This window comes from Serinus canaria, chromosome 4 (assembly GCF_022539315.1).
Source record: "Serinus canaria isolate serCan28SL12 chromosome 4, serCan2020, whole genome shotgun sequence".
NCBI lineage: Eukaryota > Metazoa > Chordata > Aves > Passeriformes > Fringillidae > Serinus > Serinus canaria.
Genome location: NC_066317.1, coordinates 65,613,570 through 65,627,816, shown reverse-complemented (window position 1 = coordinate 65,627,816; position 14,247 = coordinate 65,613,570). Strand labels below are relative to the sequence as shown.

Genomic DNA, 14,247 nt, shown 5'->3' with positions numbered 1-14,247 from the left:
AAGGTTAAATGACTAATTAACTGGAAAACACTTTGAACAGACAGATGCCGGATCAGACTGCAGTGCTATCCTTAGGGGGTAGTTTCCAGGGAAGGAGGAAAGAGAATACTATTTTTAAGGTTTATCATGGCTTTCCCAATGCCAAGACTTAAGGGTATCCAGCTAGTCTGTGGTAAGTGTTGAGTGTAGTGGGAAAGTGAGTTAATTTGGTTTCAGCCTTTAAAGGATTGTGTTACAATTGGAACCTATAGAGATGATGATTTATTCAGTAGCACTGAGCTCCTGCAGCTTCCATGGAAAACATGGCTTTTACCAGCAAGTGAATGTGAGGATTATTTACTGCTTCACTTGGATTAGTGGGTGAGAAAAAGATGCTTTTGTATGCAGAAATGGACCTTCAGGCTTTGCAAATCAACTTCATGTAGTGGCAATACACAGTGAGCTGCTGGGCTGGAAAGGGCCTCTGTACAGATCTGTTTTCAGTAAATTAGCTGAAATCTGAAGGCTCCTATACCTGAGAGAGAACATGCCTCATGCTGTGCCTCTCCCTGTCCTCTCCTTTCTGTCTGAGCTGTGATCCATCATGGCCTTTTGTCTTTCATGATAAGATCTTTGGGCAAGGCCCATCTTTTAATTCTTTTCATCCATGGGTATTTTTTTTACCCATTCTTTTTGTCCATCATATTTTTAATCCATCCTGTTTATTTGTGCAGCACAATGCATCTGCCTCTCTGATTACTATTTGTGTGTGACAGGCTGCTGCTTGTATATTTATATTTAAGATGCTGCAAGCTGTGCACAGCCACACCTTCCTTACCTCTGATCCCCTGTCCCTTTCCCTTTTTTATCTTAAATACCCTGTTGTTTCAGTTAGCCAGCAGCAGCCTTGTCCTTCCCCCTCCTCCTGCTCCTTGCTCCTGCTCTGTTCTGTTTTGAAGCCACAGTTGTGCTAATGCTGGCACAAACCCGTGCCAGTTCATTTTACAGGCTGAGGGGCTGTCAGTGTCCCAAGCACCCTGGGTCTGCCCAGCTGGCTCACTTGGGTGTTTTCTCTCTCTCTGGAAAGTCTATTTTTGATACTCACTAGGCAAGCAGAATGTTGGCTATCTGGTTTTTTACCCCTGCTAGGTGCTCAACACAGATTTTTTTCCCTGCTCCTAGCAGCTCAGATCCCCCACCAAGGAGCATAATCTCATTTGGGGCTCTAATCCTGTCCTCACCACTTGGTGATTCTGTCACATGTGGTGATTTCAAGTGGGTAAGTCCTTAGTGGTAGGATTAAGTGGCCAGGCAGTGAATCCTGCTGCTCTTTGTGTGTTTTCAATTAGTTTCAGCTAATTCAGCCATTTCCATTCCTGAAGAGCCCTGACCAACATCACCTTTCCAGCTCACCTTGGTGGAGAGAAACCAAGCTTGCATTTGGATCACAGCAGAAGGGAGCAGCAGCAGCAGGGCTGTTACAGCCCCAGCCCTGGGGCTGCTGCAAGGCCTTGCCCAGGCAGTGCAATCATCAGATGGATCCTGGGCATAAGTGGGCTTTTCACTGCCACCAGTCAGGATTCAGTGTAAGCAGCTGGGACACACATGGCTGCAGCAAGGAGAGGCTCCAGTGGCTTGGAAGCAGGACCAGCCTTTTCCAGCACACTTGTATGTACTCCCTTGCTGTCACCACACTCCCAGCACTTATCCTTCACCTGTCACCCTGAGCCTGCTACCACCTTCCCTTTGCCATGTCCCCAGTCCCCAACTCCTCTATCCCTGCCCAGCCCTGCCATTGCCTCCTATCTTCCTACAACCCACATATCAACAGTTTTACACTCTCCCCCAGCTCTCTCACTCTCTTTCAAGCTCCTGAGTTTCCCAGATCCTGTTTGGATGTATCCTTATCCCCACCCTGAACAAACCAATTCTGCCAAGCAGACCCACATCTTCCCCCACCTGAAGACACACCCTGCTCCCAACCACTTAACCATCCCTGAGCTGCAGCCTCAACACTGCTTTTCAAAGGAGATTTGGAGAAAACATCCCATGCCCACAATCAGTGTTCTGCAGAGGGTTCTGACAATCCTTCCCCTGCCTTTCTCCTGCCCTTGTGCAGGTGAGGTGGCAGAGCAGCCGGTGCTGTGCCCGTTGTGTGCCCGCTTTTCCACAGGGGAGTGGGGACAGCATGGTGCTGGCAGTGGGTGCACAGCCTTGGCAGGAGGAGAGAAATGAGGAGCAGGGAGCAGACACACATGACTGGTGTCAGTGAAAAGCCCATTTGTGCCTAATAAGTCTGAGAAACAGCCCAGGAGCCTCTGAAGCGTGGGGAATGTGGCTCGTGGGGAGCCAGCAGTCGCTGTGTGTATGGCTCAGAGGAGCAGGCATGCAGACAGGCAGGGGGCTCAGGGTGTGCACCCACCTGCTCTGCTAATGCCCTGCTGTGCAGCCTCAGCAGCTCCCAAACCACCTGTCTGGGCTGGCATTTCCATTCTATTCATTCCTAGTTCCACCCCTGGCTCACCTTCCCCTGGAGGGTTATAGCTTCATTACTTTAAGGCCCTTTAGCCCAAGAAATTTATCAGGAGGCTTTTCAGTGCATTTGTTGGTTTTAAACCAGGACACTGGGAGGGGGATGCTGGTGATGATTTAGGCTTTATCCTCTTTGGACAAACAGCATCATTTAAGTAATTTCTAGTATCCAGCTGGTGTAGCCATTGCAATTGCCTGAAAATCAATATTTAGATCCCTAATTTACTGTGTGATTTTAGACCTATTTACTGTGGAAACGGGGAGAAAAATACTTGTGGGGGAGAGACATGCTGCCTTTTGTGACAGAACAGTGCAGAACTGCACTTCTACTTGGATTGGGAGAGGGAGGCAGGGGTGGGGAGCATCCTTTCCCTTAAGATGCTTGATAAAGCCTCTTTGTAATGATTAGATCCCAGTGCTCAGAGGGAGAGTGCTCCTTTGCTGAGCAAACATATGGGAGCACAGTTCTGACCAATCTGCTTAGCACCACATCTGTGATGGCCACATCATGTGCCCTCATCAGTACCATGGCCTAGAGCTGCAGAGGTCAGGAGTGATTTAGAGTTCACAGTCTGAGAAGCCTTTGGGGACACTTTGCTGTTATCTCAGAGGGGCTGAGCTTGTTGCTTCTTTTAAAGGATCTCCATTTGGGATCCAAAATCAAAGATCTTGGAGCTATTTTACTCCAATAAAGAGGAACTACAAATGGCTTCCTTAAAATATATGGTAGCATGCCACTGATTATAGTACTTTGTGAAGTGTTCTTGTCATGTGTGATGCATCTTTTATTCAGAAGTCCTTAAGAATCTGTTTTTCACAAATCTCTAGGATTCCAATGCTGTTTGAGTTACAATCCAGGTAACTCTTTCCAGTTTCTCTGTCACAGCTGTTTGGTCAGTGTCTCCAACAAGCAAACACTCACTGAATGCACAGGACAGCAGAACCAAAAAATAAATTTATACAGAGAGACTAGTGTGGGAGAAACAATAACAAAGAGTTCCCAGGAGAGGAAATTAACTGCACAAACAAAAAGGGTGGATGAAATTACATTTCCACCATCAACATTAACGTCAGCTGGTTTCCCTTTGAGTCTTTATTACTGTCTGACATTTCCAAATAGGTAGCTCTTCCAGACTAGGCATGGCACGCAGGCCCTGGCCATAAATAAGGATGTTGCTTGTAGGATGTTTGTGTTCATATGATGGCAGAAGCAATTTACTCCTTCACTCATGCCTGTGCTCAGCCCATAAAGCTGATGGTTCTGCTCAGGACCTGCCTGCAGCCAGACAGGAGGAAGCTTCTGTGTGCAAACTCCTGCTCAGTGAGCAATTCCCCACTGTCACCCTGCTGCTCAGGAGCTCTGTCAGTCACCAGGGCTGAAAGGACTGCCACGTGTCCCTCACATAATCCTGGGCCTAAATTAGTCATTAGGCCTGACACTGGGGATTTCTCCAGTGGGAAGCATCAATCAAGTGCAAGGAGTGGGGTAGCAGTCCATTGTGTTTATAATTTGCTTTAGGAGTGGAGTAGCAGCCCATTGTGTTTATAATTTGCTTTAATCTTTAAAAACACGTGTTAGGTGACACCTTGTCAGCTTGGGGTTATGGAGTGGTATCTCCATCTCTCTGGGGAAGCTGAGGAAGGGAGGAGCTGTGTTCAGAGGCGTAGTCCACAGGTGGGTGTCCCTGCTTTTCATGTGGATCTGAGTCCCTGCACATGGTGCCCAGTGTCATGCTCGTGTCTCACCTCGGTTACTTGTGCTTCAAATAGATCTTATTCTCAAAGCTTTGGTGTGTGTTGCCACAATGGCTCTCTTTTTTCCCTTTGCTAGGTCTCTCAACTACTCCATTTACACTTGTATTGGGACCAGAAAAAAGGGCAGGTAATCAGCTGAGTGCTTTTCCTAACCCCTAACCAATGTCTGCTCCCTGTTAGACTAGTTGTTAGACTAGTTTGGACTGTTTTCAGCTGAGATTGGTCTGAGGCCAAATGCTGTCTGCTCTGCTTCCAGTGGGTAGATCCTGTGTGCTGAGCTTTAAAAGCCTGTCCTTGATCTCATCAGCAAATTGCCTTCCAAGTCCTCTGCTGGCAGTGGAAGGGATTCCAGCTCCAGGCAGGGAGCTTTTACATGGAACACTCACTTAACTGGGCTGGTTGCTGCTGTGTGTGCTGCTGTGCTCTCACTAATGGATGAAGGGAGCCTCTCTCCCTGTGCTGTGGTCCCTGAGGGTGGTTGGGGTTGCAGTGGAGCTTTGGAAGGATCTCTGAGAGGTGAGGTTGGGGCAGTCCTGCTGACACCACAGCCCCAGCTGGGGAATGTGCTCTACACCTTGTGTGGGCAGGTTGGAGGCTGCAACGTGCATGCAGACATCTCTGGGGGAGATGCTAACCACAGTCACAGCAAAAAGAGAGGAGAACATTAACAGATTGAGGATTGTGCTGGAAGTGTGCTGAGTGTGACTTAGTGTTCCTTTGCTTGCCCATTAACTGCTGAGCCTGAGAGACAAAAGGCCAGGAGGTGCCATCCTGCATTAACACTGAGTGTATTAAAAGCTTCTCTTTTGTGACTTGGCAGTTTTGGGTTCCTGATTTGTCGTGCTGTGTCATAGTTTCCATAGCTGCAAAATGGAATTTGTAGGTATTAGAGGTGTATTGAAGCCTAAATAATGTTTCCAGAATTTTTTCGTATTTTCAAACTGAAGGGATTTGTTTATATTTAGATCATATTCAATGGGACTGTTATATAATTTTCAGATTTTTTAATTATGTGCCTAATTTTTTGTGCTTTAGCTTTAGCTACCTACATACATGAAATATTTATAATGAATAATTCCATTGAATTTAAACCCAGTTTTTCCCAGACTCCTAAATGCATCTTTCTCTAAAAAGTTTTAGTTCAAATGGAATGCAGAGACTGATTATAAAATGGTGAAAGAAATTAAGGCAGTTCCAGCTCTTTCTGATGGAGTGCCTTTTACACTGTTTGTCACAATGCAGATGTCAGTTTTTTGAAAGTGTTTCTGATCCTTCCAAGCAAATACTGGTTGTATCAGTGTTTGTGCTCTGGACCCAGAGAGGTTGATGGTTGGTTTTGGAGATGATGATGGTGATGTCTGCAACATGAAGAAGAAGGCAGTGTGCAGGCTGCTGGCTCTGGAAGCTCAGTGTTTTAATACTGGTTTGTCATAGTCTTTAAAGCAAGCAGGAGAGAATGTGCTAGATGTGGGTGAGATAACAATGTCTATACTACTGTCATTTGGACCAAATTTAATTTAATACTTCAATTAGTTTGAGATTAATTACATTGCCAGGTGGATGGCAGCTTTAATTTCACTTAGAATCAAAAATGAGCCTCTGCAGCTTGTCTTGGTGGCCAATGCCTCATACTGTTGGTGCAGTCATGAATCTAAATAAGGTTGATATCAAGTCATAGCAGCGACTGGGCAGGAAATTACCATGTCCTTTTTAGTATTTGTCTTTTATTCTATTCAGTAGCACTGAGCCCTGGCTCTTCTGTGTAAAAACAGAACTTGTGAGGTTGGTAGATCCTGGGGAAAGGAAGCCTGAAGGGCTCCATTTCCAGTTTGTGCTGTACCTTCAGCCATGGGCACGATCAGATGAATCTGGGGACAGACGCACTGCAGTGATCAGGGAACAGAACCTGTTCCCACCTGTGTTCCCCAGAACCTCACTGTCTGTAAAATCAGAAGTGCCCTGCCCTCAGGGGTGGTCCATGTCTGAAGAGAAGCTGGATGAGAAGTTGAGTCCAGGCAGGGAGTCTTGTGCACAGAGAGGTTAAGGCTCAGTTTTCCAGCCCTATTTCCTGCTTGTGTCCTCCAAAGTCCTGAAAACACAGGTCCCACCCTGCCAGCACAGTCATCCTGGCAATTGTTGGTCCTCAGTGAGCAGGAGAGAGAGAGGTGGTGTCATCCTTAGTCCCACAGCCCTCCCAGTCACAATTTTCAGGAGGCTTTGTAATAACATTGAGCTGTTTCTCTGCTGATACAGAAATGGTGTTACTACAGCTCCTGTCATGATGTTACTGCTGTCACACTCTCGAGGATAAAACCAGCCCAGATCTGTGGGGATGTGCTGCAAACATGCTCTGACCTGCAGCACAGGCAGAGCTTCAGGAGCTGGATCCTCTCTCTGTGCTGAAATTCCTGGGATAGCTCTCATGTCTATAGCAGTTGGAAGAGCATCTGCATGATCATGGCCACAACAGTAAACAAAAATTCCCCCAAACAGCTGCTCTTCATCTTCCACATGATTGTTTTAACAAAGCACAGGCCAAAACACGAGCTGTGCTAAACTTATTCTTTCAAGAAATAAAGCTATTAACTTATTTTCTTTTGCTAATAAAAGATAAATATTTTTGTGGAATAATAAACTTTACATCTGGATAAAGTCTTTATTTCTAAAACACAGCTCTGAAAACCCTCACCATGTTGGCTTTTCAAATGTTTGTGAGTTCCTCTACACCAGCTGCTTTTGTGGCAGGGAAATAAAGGTTGGTAAACAATATTTTCCATTGTACTCTGAAACCATCCCCATTCTGTGGTAATTTCTGTCACATTTCTATTTGGGGTCAAGTAAAATTGTGGTAACTGGGAAAGAACTGTGAGTGTATTCTAGGAGCAGATAAATCGAGTCTATCCCTACAAAGGCCAAAGAAAAGGAAATGGAGCTCTGCAGATTTTCACAGGTGTTCAGTGCCTTCACTCAGCCCAGGCCTTTGCTGTTCTTGCCATTTCTGATATTTGGAAAAATTGTTTCAGAGAATGGTAGGAACAGTAACAGTAATATTTTGCTATTACCTATTTTATGAACAATCTTTCTTTTTGCTATTAGAAACTCAGGTTAAATTAAAGCAAAAATTAAGAAAATGCAATTTTAGGTTTTTTTTCCTGGAGAAAGTCAAAGTTGTTTAGTTCAGCTGTTTCAGTCTGTGCTCAAGGCACAGTGATGTAACAGACCCATAGATGACAGGCACATCTCAGGTCCCTGTTTCAAAGTTCTTCTGGGGCCTTTGATCATTCTATGCTGCTAAATCACAAGGTGCACTGCAAGAATATTAACACATCTTCTTCATTTTCAATGTGTTGCTGTCATCTTCCCTGCCAGGTTGGTCTGACACATGAATCTCATCTCTAACCTGACTCATGTCCACACACATAAATTGCTGGCTGGAATGAGGTGGAATTTGGGTTAGCTGGCTGAGCAGAGCAGCTGGGGGGAGCTGAAAAGCCTGAGCCCTGCTGACACTTGAGCTGGGTGTGAGGGAGGAATACAGCACTCAAGTTACAGTTCATCAGTTGCTAACCCTCTGGCTTTGCTGGCTCAGTCATTCTGCAATAGCAAAATGTTATTTAATGGTCAGCTTGCTCTCTCTGGAGATCTGCCTGTTGTAATCAGGCTGCAGGGTAGGATATCTTCTGTTGGCTCTGAATCAGTCACTGAGAATTGGGTGTCTGTGCAGGAATTCAGTGCAGGTTCCAAAACCCATCCAGAGCTGCACTGAGCTCTGGGCAGCTGAGATCTCACCCAGCTGACCAGCCATGCAAGGCAACTCCAGTTACCAGCTTAGTAACATTTGCAGAGTAAATGTAGCTTGCACTGGCCCAAGAGGATTAATTGGAGGTGCCTCTTGGAGTGAGAACATCCCCCAAGAGTGGCTCAGCCACTGGCAGGAGTAGCCAAAATTCAGGCATCAACTCTTGTGCCAGGCTGAAGAATGTGAGGACAGAGGTGAGGATTTAGCAAAATAGAAGTTCTAAGGACTCCACTGCCATGCCTATAAAATCAGCAACATAATATGTCTTGGTATTTAAGCAGAGAAGCCCCGTCAATTTAAAATGCTTTCAAAAGTAGAATAGGCTAGTGGGAAAGAGCAAAGTAAGTCTGCTGCTTCTCTGTAACAGTCTGCAGGAAAGCTAAATGTGGAGCTGAGAAGGAAGTTTGAACCCATTGGTTTTGTACAAAAAACTTCAGGCTGAAAAGCTGGAGATTACTGGTCTGTCACTTCTTGGATGTAAAAAGTGCAGACTGTCACTGTAGCTATCAGCACCTGATGCCCTCTCTTCTTACACACCCTAAAAGTAAAGTGCTGAGGAATTTGTATGAGGTAGAGGCACTGATTTTCCTTTACTGTGCATGCAGAATTTCTGAAGTGGTGTTGATCAATCAGTCAGTAAATTATTGCTTTGCCTTCCCAGTGGATCAAGGCCAGTGCACAGGGGATAGGCAATGTTGCCCAACAGCTTTAGCAAGGAATGTGTCCAGTCTTGCTTTGATTGTGGATGTTCAGGATGAGTCCTTTCTCTGCCACACCAGCCCCAGAGTGAGCTCTCTACTGGCCTTGCCCTGCCCCCTGGGTCAGGATGCTCAAAGCTGCAGCCCAGAAGGGAGCAGTGATGTTCTGGTCCAGCCCAGCCCTGTCCTGTGGCAGTGGTCAGGCTGTGCTGCTTGGACAAATACAAGTCTAGATGAAAGTGGTGGGTGAATTGCTACAGGCTGCCTTATCTTTTTGTTAAATAGGACAATATTTACTGTCTGTTATTTGCCTTCTTTCTGATTTCATCTCAGCCAAAGCATCCATTGAATTTTTCTTATTTACAGTTGCAGAAAGAATGTTAGAATCAGGCTCTATGTGTTTACTTCAGGAGTTTTTTCAAGACTATATGCTATGAAGTCTCTTTCAGTTCCTCCCCCTCAATAAAATGTTAAAACATAAATGTAATTTTTGTCTGTTATACGATTTACATTCTGAATGTCATTTAATGGAGCTCAAAAATTCTGCATTTCTGTATGTATTGATTTTTCTGGTGTCCTACTTTATGGCTGTGGTGTAGTATGAGGGTTACAGAATACTTACAGTCAACCTTTTGATGGGGTGCAATTTTAAGGGAAAGTGTTGTTTAACCAACTCATCCTTTACAGTTACATTCCTTTCACCAAGGAATATCTTTGTTGTCAGATTGAGAATTAGTGTAAAAAGAAAGAAAAATATTGCATTAGTTCATTTCTTCATTAAGCTGCATGAAAAAAGCATTGTTATTTTTCTTAGAATTTAACAATATTTTTTCATTACTTTAAAATTTCAGATTTCCTGTGCTCTGGTAATGTTGTGTATTGCTGAGAATGGCTGGGAAAATATAATCATAGACGGTTAACTTTAAAAGGGATTTATTTTGATGCAGGCCATTTAATTGTGATTCTGAAGCCAAGCATCTGTTTGACTCATTCCTAGTAAAGGAAAGTACCTACTGGAAAGATAAAGCAACATCCTGCTCCTTTACACATGGCTGTCACTGTCATATTTTCTGAAAAATCCCTTTGCCAGGATTTCTTCTCCTGGGAAGCTGAGAAGCCTCAGAGAAAAATGAAAATATTATCTGATTACTTCTCCTGTGTTTTGCTGCTTTGGAATGTGTTTGGAGAGTGTTTATCCAACAGGTGGATGTTTGATCGGTTTCATGTGAATTGTTTTGACTTAATCACCAATCACTGTCAGGCTGTGTTGAGACTCTGGAAGGGGTCATGAGTTTTCATTATCATTCTTGTTAAGCCTTCTATCTGTATCCTTTCTCTATTCTTTAGTACAGTTTTAGTACAGCATTCTTTAATATAATATAAATACATAAAATAATAAATTAGCCTTCTAAGAACATGGAGTCAGATTCACTCATCTCTCCCCTTGTTGGGGTTTTCTGCAAATTCAACACATGGCCAAGGCTACTCTGCTCACATCACTGCAATGAAGAATCAGAGATGTTTGCCACAGAACCACTCCAAAAGGAAGAGCCAAGAGAGGGAATGTTGCTTTTAACAACACATTTTTATCGTCTCTAGGTCACCGGACCACACAATTTTTTCTCTTCCTCTTGTCCTGATGGATTTCAACGAGCAAGAGAGAAAAAAAAGTCTCAAAATGTTGGATCTGACTTTGTGTTATTGACTTGCTTGTTTCCCTAGGGACAGGGAGCCCTGTCTGAGAGGCTACGGAGCTTCAGCATGCAGGACCTCTCGAGCATTCGTGGGGACAGCAGCAGCACCGTCCCTCCCTCGGTCACTGTACGGACAAGCAGCAAACAGAGCCACCCTAAACCATCCAGAAGTGCATCAGAAGGCACTGGCAGCTCAGGTAAGTGCCAGTGTTATTTTCAGTGCTGTGCTGTCTGGAATATCACACTGCTCAATGAAGTCATGCCCTTGGCAGGGACAGAGAGAAATGGACACTGCAGGCAGCACATACCAGAATTCCCAGGACACAGACATGCTGTTGAGTCTCTTGGCACTTAGGAGAAAAAAACAGGATCATCATTTGATGGTTACTATTCCTGGCTGGTACCAAGGATGAGACTTGAGTGTGCAGAGAAGCCAGACTCAGTCTTTGCAACCTGAGCTGGAAAGTTGGGCTGGGGGCTGCAAGCCATGCTGAAAAAACTGTGTCTCCTAAGGACAATGGTTTGTTTTGTAATTCTGAAAGGGAAGAAGTATCATGCTGTACATAAGATCCATTCCTGAGGATTCAGTTAAAAAAATTATTTCAAGCTTGGTTAAATAAATCTTTTTGAGTCCAAATCCAAAACATTTAATTGGAGATAGCTTTGCAGACTAGATCTCAAAAACTGAGACATGGAGGGTTATCCCAGGGAGGTGGCTCCAGATGGTTTCTGGGATTCCCACACACCACCAAAGATCACTCAGCTCCAGTGCTGTGATGGGAAGCCACGGAAAGTTGCAGGCGTGTTGCACTTGGGAGCTTGTGAAACATATGCTGGCAAGTCAGAAATTCAGCAGTTTCAACTTGTGTGTGCTGAGGTCTGTGCAAACACTTGCACTGTTTCAAGCCTGGGTAGCCGCTACCCCTTCTAATTTGCTTTAGTTTTGGAATGCTATTAGGAATGTCTTGTCTCATGCTTCCTAAAGAGTATCCTTCAAGCCTTTTACAAATTCTGTGAATCAGATTTTCCTTTTTTTTAATATTATCTGTTGAATACATTTTCTTTATGGGTAAACTGAAATGTTGGTGCACAGTGGTTTTATTCTCATCTTTATGTAAGGTCTTCTGTACACTTCTCTGTAAGTAATCAGTCTGAAAATAAAGTGCTCACACACAGAATATAAAAGTCCTTAAAAAGCCACATATTTAGACAAAAATAAATAATGACACAAATAAACCATAATTTACCTATCTTAGTTCCACATTGAGTAGAGCAGCCTTTGTAGTTTTGCTCTTGAGACAGTGAAGTCAGCTCACCTGGCCACAAACCCCTGTCTCAAGACACAAGAGTTTTTTATTTTGGTTTGGTTTTGTGTCCATAGTGCACAAGAATCTCTCAGAATGAATCTCTGAAAAATTGTTCATAAATGTTTTGAACTCAGACTAAGTGTTTATCACAAATTTTGGATTCAAGTAATTTGAGATTTTGGGTTTAATTTTTTTTTTAATGGAAACTGCACAAATTTGCAAAATCTTCCAAGACCTCTATCTGTCTCATCTCACTTGGTGATTTCATTGAGGTGCTTAATTCTCCACCTGCAGAGAATACAAAGAGACTCCTCTTGCAGGTGGTGGGAGACTCCAGCCTTGGGCTTTGCTCTCACTTTTGATCACAGGAAGGGAAAGATACAGTTCTGGTCTCTGCAGTTTTTGTGTTGTTTCATGTGGGCACCATTTTGTGTGCAGTCAGAATGTCTGGAGGGGAGAGCTGATCAGAGTCAGCTGTCACTTGTGTGTGTGTGTGAGACTGTGATGTGCCAGCCACACTGTGCCACATCCTGAGGGCCATGTTCTGCTGAGATGACACTGCTCTGGGCACACTAAGCCCAGACATGGTTCCATCACTCCACCTTTCATATTTGTTTAGTTGGAGAGTTGGACATCAGCAAGGGACAGACAGAATTTGCCTCTGCCCATTAGTGTGCTATGTATACATGAAATGTGTGCATGTGTGAGAATGGGCATGAGCACTCACTCATGAGCAGCAGGCACACAGCCCTGTCTCCTGTCTCACAGCCCTCAGATGGCACAAATGTCCCTGTCAGGGGTGCCCACTGCCTCACAGAAACGTTGAACTCCTCTGGTTTGGTACCTGCTTTAGAAATATTGGGACACAGTCAATGGGACATCAGATGGAGTCATCAAAAATGACCCAGACTGTGTTTGGCATGAGGGTGTTCATTTTAAACAGACAGCTTTTCTTGTGAACTACAGAACCTGCATTCTCCTTCTATCTTCCTCATGCTCTATCACCTCTTCCATCAGCAACTTGTCACCCAAAGCAGATTTAGGTAGATAATTTTGTTTTGATTATTTTTTTTCTTTTTAGAGGTATTTCCCTCTCTTTTTTCTTTCCATCTGAGTCCCACTGCAAATCCACAAATTATATTAGCAACATTAAGAAAAGAACCAATAAAAAAGAAAAGGAAACATCTTACCCTTTCCTTCTGTAAGTGCTTCATTCCCAGTGTTCTAAGAGAAACCTTAAAATAGGAGGATAAATATTCCCAAAACAAAACCTAAAGTTTTATATAATTCAAAGGAGGCTTATGTTGATTGTCCTTGACTGCTGCCAGCTAGAATTGTGCCTGCTCCTTGATCTCTTTGTGACCACACTAATTAAGGGCATTAGCTGAGGGCTGGACTGAACAAAAAACACAGAGCCATGTCCTACCTGGTGTGTTTTCTTTGACTGACAAGACAGCAGAGCTCAGTTTCTGAGGGGTAATAACCTTGCTATTATAGAATTTTAGATTGAGCTCTCAGGAAATAAACACACACCCAAACCACCATCCCTTTTTGATGAGAGCTCTGAAACTCATGGTTAGAATTAAGGTATAGCTGAAACAATGATGTCTGAACATAAAAATGCATGTTAACTCAATTAGCCAATAAAAGCTAAAGCCCTGTCATCACACAGGAGCTGGCATGGAGCCTGCTGAGAGCTGACCCCAGCTGAGAGAGGAGAGGGCTCTCTGGGTTGAGCTCAGAGTGTTTGTATGGGTCCCATGCCCTGAGCAGTGGACACACAGCTAGACCTGGTGTGGAACTTGGTGTTGCTGGTTCCAATCCTCCTGTGTGACTGTTGTGTTTAAGAGCAGGTGTGCTATCTGAAACAAAGTGTTTTGGAAAGACAGGGGCATAGGGAGAGGTCTGTTGTCTTCACTGCATAGAAGGGACTGCTAAAATTCAGTTTTGTTGGTATTAAACCCTCCAGCCCCCTGTGAGCACCAGCAGTGGTTCAGGTTCTGGTTTCACAACTCTTGGGCATGTTTCCAAGCCCACTGAAGCATGAGAAAAGGCTCTCCTGACACCAGTGGGCTGTAAAAGCTGGCTGTGGGACCAGGCTACACAAACACTCAGCCTGTTTTGTTTCCAGTGTTGTTATTTTTGTAATGTGAATGGTGCTGCTTAGATGGATTTGTGATTCTTTGAATCCCCTCTTGACACAAAGTACTGTGTGGAGGGTTTGCCATTTTGTAACAACCTCATGCAGATACAGCAAAAGGGTTTTTTTTGCCTGCTGAAGAGTGTCTTATGAGACCAAGAAATAGAATAAGGAAGAGCTGCCTTTGAGACAAGGGGAATTACTCCTTTGCTCTACCCTTTGCTACTTTTTTGCCCCCTCTACCTTCTTCTGTCTTTGCTGCCTTTCAGTGGTGCCTGTTCATTGTGCAGCTCTGCTGTGAGGATGGTCCTTCTGCAGGAGTGGGACTGCTCAGCACACAGTG

The 14,247-nt window shown here is 44.2% G+C and overlaps 1 protein-coding gene across 3 annotated transcripts in view; it reads left to right on the top strand.

The window, feature by feature from the left end:
- REEP1 (receptor accessory protein 1) overlaps nucleotides 1-14,247 on the top strand; it is a 67,800-nt gene that overhangs the window by 37,015 nt on the left and 16,538 nt on the right. For all 3 annotated transcript variants that reach the window (XM_018923789.3, XM_050973872.1, XM_050973873.1), the window contains exon 6: nucleotides 10,486-10,654. In XM_018923789.3, the coding sequence (XP_018779334.1) occupies nucleotides 10,486-10,654 (169 nt within the window). The remainder of the gene's footprint in view (nucleotides 1-10,485; nucleotides 10,655-14,247) is intronic.